The sequence below is a fragment of the Notechis scutatus genome, chromosome 3 (genome assembly GCF_049901735.1).
Source record: "Notechis scutatus isolate UNSWTSFEM ecotype Mainland chromosome 3, rNotScu1.2, whole genome shotgun sequence".
Taxonomy (NCBI): Eukaryota; Metazoa; Chordata; class Lepidosauria; order Squamata; family Elapidae; genus Notechis; species Notechis scutatus.
In genome coordinates this window covers 207,825,551-207,832,892 of record NC_142011.1, presented here as the reverse complement: position 1 = coordinate 207,832,892, position 7,342 = coordinate 207,825,551, and the positions used below count along the sequence as shown (strand labels likewise).

At 41.3% G+C, this 7,342-nt stretch overlaps 1 protein-coding gene across 1 annotated transcript; it reads right to left on the bottom strand.

The window, feature by feature from the left end:
* Positions 1-2,494: 2,494 nt before the first annotated feature.
* LOC148131578 (long neurotoxin 1-like) lies at positions 2,495-4,454 on the bottom strand. The gene is made up of 3 exons (XM_087958908.1): positions 4,267-4,454; positions 3,344-3,442; positions 2,495-2,802 (listed from the first exon to the last, which is right to left on the bottom strand). Exons 1-3 carry the CDS (start codon positions 4,319-4,321, stop codon positions 2,675-2,677), a joined length of 282 nt encoding a protein of 93 aa, XP_087815034.1. The 5' UTR covers positions 4,322-4,454; the 3' UTR covers positions 2,495-2,674.
* Between the last annotated feature and the right edge of the window lie 2,888 nt (positions 4,455-7,342).

Genomic DNA, 7,342 nt, shown 5'->3' with positions numbered 1-7,342 from the left:
TTGATGGTGCCCTGAATGTAGATCTCACAGAATTCCAGACCAACTTGGTGCCCTACATATGAAGAATGGTTACAGGAACTGGGCCTGGCTAGTCTAGTGGAGAGAAGGACCAGGGGAGACATGATAGCAGTCTTCCAGTATTTGAGGGGCTACCACAGAGGGGAAGCAGTCAAGCTATTTTGAAACACACCTGTAGGCCAGACAAGGAATAGTGGATGGAAACTGAAAAAGGAGAGATTTAACCTGGAAATAAGGAATAACTTTCTGACAGTGAGAGCAATCAACCAATGGAACAGAAGTTGCCTTCGGAAGTTGTGGGAGTGCCATCACTTGATACTTTCAGGAAGAGATTGGACTGCTATTTGTCAGAAATGATGTAAGGTCTCCTGCTTGGGCGGAGGGTTGGACTAGATGACTTATAAGGTCCCTTCCAACTCTGATTACCTGTTATCTACAATACAATACAATACAATACAATACAATACAATACAATACAATACAATACAATCCTCCCACTGTTGTCCCAGGTTTTTTTCTTTCAGGAGACAACTGGACTGTCTAGTTTTTCTTTGAAGACCTTTTGCTTCTCATCCAAGGAGCTTCTTCAGCTCTGATTGGATGGTGGGTAATAAAAACACTACAACCTTTCATGCCAAAGTAGCTTCCTGTTTGGAAGTGTAGTTAGCATCCATTTATAGAGTCATTGAGGCAGCTTGGAGGTTTGTCTCTGTCCTCGGGTCACCTGAGTGGTGCAAATGGCTGTGGTGTTACTAAGCAGGTAACGGAATGTGAGGCAACTGGCAGTAGGAACAGAGATCTTTTCAGGTGAGGAGGGGGAGTAGAACTCCTTAGCATCAGAGCGTGTTAATTTCTCTATTAAGAAATACTAATACTCTGATGGTCATTTCAAAAAATCCTTTCTTAATGAGCACCTAGAAGCCAAGAGGAACAAACGTGCCAAATTTCAAGTTTGTAGGCTTTATGGTTCTGGAGATTTCATGATGATGATGTCTGAGTGGTATATTGCTTCTATATATACTGATAAAATATTCCATATCAATCTGAACCGCGTGTTGTCTGGACATAATTAGTTTTAACTACAAATACAATGTTAATCAACACAAATCATAATAATAATCATAATCGTATCAATATTAATCACAAAGTGATAATACAGTTAGTTTATCCATCTTGAAAAGTTATCAATACGAAAAAATTTATTATTTTTTAAAATCTTTTTGGTTTGTAACCTCTGTTCCTGTCAGCCTTCAAGATCTTCTACTATTGCTTTGCATCTTTTGGCTGCCATAAGTAATGGGGGGAGGAGGGGGTAAAGTCTGGGAAGCGAGCTGGAGGTGTTACTAGTGTTGTAAAAATGAGGAGGGGGGAGTATAAATTCTTGCTTAGGTTTCTATTTCTCGCTTAGCTTTCTTTTCTCTGCGCAGCTGCAAAATTTATTTTTGGTTTGTAACCTCTGTTCCTGTTAGTTAGCCATTGGTAAAACAAGTCCCATATTAAAAAGTATTCTGTTTCTTCCTTGTCTTTTATTTTAATTGATAATCTGTCCATCTCAGCACATTCTAATATTTTTTATATAACATTTTCCTCTGTAGGGATCTTTTCGCTTTTCCATTGCTGTGCAAACACAATTCTTCTTGCTCCCATTCATACATATGTAAAATTAAATATGTTTTCCCTTTGTCATACTGATCTGGTAATATACCCACCCAAAATATCTCTGGTTTCAAATCTATATGTTGTTTTATCACTTATTCTAACTAAGTATGTATTTGAGTCCAATATGTTTTTTTCGGAAGGACCACATCATTGTAGTCCAGGGGTGTCAAACTCAAAGCCCGCGATGGGGTTAGATCCGGGCCATCCCGGTCTACTTGTGTCGCTTCGTCCCAGTCTACCCAATGCAGAGAGGGAAGATCAAGCCAGCGAAGCTTCAGCCCAGTCTACCTGCTGCAAAGAGGAAAACCAGCGAAGCTTCGCCCCGGTCTACCCAATGCAGTGAGTAAAGATCAGGCCAGTGAAGCCCCGATGTCCAGGTCTAACCGCCAAAACCTGAACTCAGGATTGAGAAAGCTTGAGAAGAGCCTGCAGAATCAACTGCTGAATCAAGATGTTCCTTCTTTCGGGTGGGCGAAATGGAGAAGAGGCCTGCCATCCTTCCCCCCAAATCCCCCTCCTCTCTTTCAAGGCATCTTCCTCTTCCCCTCAGCTTTCCCCAGAGAGAAGAAAGGGAGGCTTTGAAGTGGGAGGTTTTACTGAGGAAAGACTCGGTTGTGGGTTTCTCCTCTTTCTTTACCCTGTCTGAATGTGAGATTATTACCCGTTAGGCAATCCAAGCCATGATTCAACAGGGATTGGACCTAATCCTGCTCATCCCAGCATCGCTGCCTGCTGAAACCTGGAGAAAAACTCTTTACCTGTGGGTTTCGTGAAAGGGATGTTTTGAGGGGGGGATTAAAAAATCAAAACACTTGAATTGAATGCTGAGTTTTATTTGATTCTCAAACTACAGAACTAGCAGAAGGAAACTTACAGAACGAGAGAAAAGGGAAAGATGTTGAGATGTCAAAGACAGCAGGGGCATGATGGACCATCTGGTAGTAAAGGCCACAAGCATAAATTTTCAAGGATGGTCCATGGTGGATGAGAGCAAAACTCAACGAGAGTTGTGTGCCGGATGTGGGTTGCAATTGTCTGTTGAGCAACAGGTAATATCCACACCGGGCTTCACTGTAGGGCAAGTAGCAGCACATCCCAAATCGATTCGCTTTCCTCTGATGGAACCTACAAAGCAGAATGATTATTTAAAAAATAGCAAAGAACAGACCTGTGGCTGTTGCTGAACAAACCGGTAAACCCACACTGAACACATTCATGCATCCCGTCCCATGAGGAAGGCAGACCTCCTTCCTCCTCTACTCAAAACTCAGGAGTAAATGAATGAAGAAGAGTTTTCTGGGGGAGTTCCATGTTTCGACATGACTGAGGGGCAATGGCACCTTTCTTGGATGTTTCATGGCTTCATCCGATTTCCCTCAATTCCTGAACAAACCCGCAGCTCTCCCAGCATTTCCCTCCCCCTTTCTCTAAAGAAGGTTTCCCCCTCCCGTCTGGGCTGTTGCTGAGAAAGATGGGGCACCCCAGTCCAAGACCCCCCCTTTCCTTGCATTGCTTAGGGTGTCCGGCAACAGGATGTGACCTGAGGGGAACCCAGGCAGGGCACAGACAGGTCCTAGGTGACCTCCAGTTCTCAGGTGCATTTGGGAGCTCTAGTCTGGGATCAAGAAGGAGAAAAACTGGGAGTAAAGACAAGAACTGTACTTACACCAAGCATCACACCAAGTCTTTGTATAGCATAGGTTCTCCCCAGGTGCACAAAGCTCAGATTTAACATCAGGTGTTTTGTAGCATGAGAAGCTGTTACCTGGATGAAAGATATAATATATATATATAAATATTACTTTGATATTTATTTTTCTGATCTTGTAATCTTATTACATATTAGATGATAGATCTTTTCACACTAAGGTCAGCTGTGAAAATTTCCCTAGAAAGATCAAATGGTCTAGAAATAGGAAGCCTGAGTTCCAGTCCCACCTTAGGCATGAAAGCCACCTGGGTGACTCTGGGCCGAACACCAGGAGACGGTGAGTTCTAGTCCCACTTTAGGCATAAAAGGCAACTTAGCAACTTTGGATTATTCCCCCTCTCTCTGCCCATCCTACCTCACAGGGTTGTTGCTGTGGGGAAAATGGGAGGAAGGAGTATTAGGTTTCTTCGCTTCCTTGGGTCATTACAAATAGCTATAACACTTAGAGTTTTATGCCGCTTCACCGGCTGATGTTGAGGAATCTCCATGTTTGACTTGAAGGAGGCATCACTGGTCCCCTTTGGCCGTACCATCCAAAATCCTGAAGGATGGCAAAGCCAGAGACAGGTGAGCGGAAACGTTTTTCATCGCATTCCCTGGAGTGATCCCATGGCAGAACTCACTACGCAAGGGAACCTCTACTTTCAGAGGCAGTCTACCCCAGAATGCCAGCCTGGAACAGCCCCTGTCTCAGCCATGGGCTCCTCTCCAAACGGAGACCTCCTCTTCTCCCCCAAAGGCTTCCTCCTTGTGCAGACCAGAACAGGGAGAACGTCCCACCAAAAAAAGGGACCACAACTGCCTCGAATACCCTCCCTTCCTCTGCCCCTTTGTTTTGGGTTTGACTGCCACCCAAGATCAAAGTTTGGTGACCTTACCTAAGTCCAGGCACACGATTGTCACCACCACCAAGGTCAGCAGCAGAGTTTTCATCTTGGGATCTTCTCTGCAGCCTGCAAAGTGTAGCCCAGGATGGAAGCAGACACTTATTTATACCCCTTTGAGTTGGGGGAGGGGGTGGGACTGTATATTTAGGATATCTAGAGAGAAGCATAGGAAGATTCAGGAGAAAGGGGGAGGCCAGGGGGTGTGGCCTTTTTGCCCCGACACCAAAACGGAAGCCAGGTCAGATCAGGTGAAGGACCAACCATTCCCCGACTTCAAGGAACACGCTTCTATTCTGCATACAAAACCTGGGCACCTGGACAATTGGCATCTCTTCCTGTATTTATACGAGATTATACCCTCCTTACATAACGCAAAATTAAACAAAATATCTCTCTTCCAAGTTCAGCACCTTCCTATTTTTTTTAGTGGTACTTCAGTTAACCAACTTCTCCGAATCTTCCTACCTCTCAGGTTGCAACTGCGCATCTGCCTTCCTTCAAGAAACACGAACAGATCGGAGCATGAGAAGTTCTCTCAAAAACTATCCTGTGGATTAACCGATTCACAAGATACGAAAGATACTCAGATTATTTAGGGCTGTAAGAAAATGCAGAGATCCAGAGGAAAAGGAATGAGGACACAAATTGTTGGGGGCCAGAGGCTGACTCTGTAAACCACTTAGAGAGGATTATAAAGCATCATAAAGCGGTATATAAGTGCTATTGTTATTGCTATAAGCTCATCTGCTTCCTTGGGATTTGCACCATTTGTCTAGAACACAACATCTCATTCTGCTTTCCTTTCACACAAAACCTCTTTCTTGTGATGTCCTGATTTTTGTTTCTATACATTGCATTGTGCAGACTTTCCAAGATGAAAATGGAGGGAGACTGAAAAAAAGAATTTCGGATCTAGAATCAGTGGTCTCCTGCCCGAAGAATAGGAAGTGCATGATTGATCTAACGTTAACCATAAAAACCCAAATACCCAGCCATTTAGCATGAAAAGATACTACCTGGAATACAAATGTGATTGTGTTGCAACTGTGAACATTTTTATTGAGGAACCAAAGGAGAGAATGCCATGTCCCTGTTCATGGCTTATTCCTGGAGGCACGCTAATAGAGACAATACAAATAATACAATAATTTGGTATGGGGTGCAATGTTTGCCCTGCATAAACAGAGACAGGTGCACATCTCTCTTAAGCCCCGTTGTACTTGGAGGTATACCAAGTGTCTTTAGCAAAAGGGTTGTTAGCTCAATCAGTCAACCCAAAGCATCAAAATATGCGTAGGGAGAGGGCAAGGGGAGAAAGAGTGAGGTGGGGGATATAATGGAATTTTAGTTGGTGGAGAGAACGTACAATTCTCTGCGTCTCGCCCTCATTTTGGGCACAACAGTAACTTTCAAGGATTGCTGTCTAAGGTGTGCAAACTTTGCCTTGAGTCAGTAGTTGAAGTTCCTCTTTTTTTTAAATTAATTTTTTATTCTGGAAAAAAACATTTATTTGACATACATTTAAACCAGACAAATCTTTATCTTTATCATTGACGTGATCTGCCTTGTTACAATAACTCCTTCATTCTTTTAATGTTTTAATTTCTCTATGTAGTTTATAATTAAATGCACATCTTCTGTCATTTCCATAACTTATCCAAATATCAAATATTACCTTTTCTTTAACCAATCATACCAAATGTTCCATATTTCATAATAGTCACTATCTTGTTTATTTTTTTAACAATTTGGTTAGGCTATCCATCTCAGCACATTCATGCATTTTTTTAATTACCATATCCTCTGAAGGAATGAAGGACAGTTTCCAGTTTTGTGCATAGGTTATTCTGGCCGCAGTTATGATGTGCAAAATTAAATATTGATATTTTTTCTCCATGTTTAAATCTATCATACTTAGCAGAAAGGTTTCGGGTTCAAGTTTTAAATTTTGTTTTGTTGTATTTAAAATCCAATTTCTAATATTTCTCCAAAACTGCTGAGCACATGGGCAAGTCCACCACATGTGAAAATATGTTCCTTGTGCGTAGTTACATTTCCAACAGTTGGGTGGTAGCATCTTAGCCAGTCTCGCAGGAGGTAGGTGCCAGCGATGAACCATTTTATATAAGTTTTCTTTATATGAGACTGACACGGTTAATTTGTAATTTGTTTGCCAGATGTGTTCCCACTTATCTAATTCAATACTATGACCCACGTTTTTAGCCCAAATTATCACAGATTCTGTGACTGTTTCTTCTTTTAATTTGTAATCCAAAAGATATTCATATGTTTTACTAATTGTTTTCTTTTCCTCTCCTAGCCATATTTTATCTAATTCTTGTGGGGTCATATTAAAGCCAAATTGTTCTCTATCTTTTTTATAATGGGTTTGTATTTGTGCAAAGGGCCACCATGCTATCTCCTTTCCTTGAATTTGTATTTGGTTCCTATTTTTAAGCTCTCCAGTATCATATAATAAATCTTTATACCTGACAATATTTTCATAATCCAATACACAATGGATATGTGATTGCTTCCAATGTAGATAGCCACAATGGGACCTTTGGGTAGTGTTTTTTTTTTATCTTTCCCCAGATATTGAACAACACATTTCTTACATGGTGCCTTTGGAAATATGAATGTTGTTAAGATTTTCCATCCCACATGAAGGCGTGCCAGCCAAGTTGGAGATCAAAACCTTCTAATACTAATAACCTATTTTCTAATTTAACCCAATCCTTAAGCCAGTTTACTATAGCAGCATCATAATATAATTCAAAATCTGGAAGGCCAAATCCTCCTTTTTTCTTGGCATCCTGTAATAATTTATATTTCACTCTGGGTTTTTTCCTCTGCCATATAAATTTAGATATACACTGTTCAAAAAAATAAAGGGAACACTTAAACAACACAATGTAACTCCAAGTCAATCACACTTCTGTGAAATCAAACTGTCCAGTTAGGTAGCAACACTGATTGACAATCCATTTCACATGCTGTTGTGCAAATGGAATAGACAACAGGTGGAAAGCATAGGCACTTAGCAAGACATCCCCAATAAAGGAGT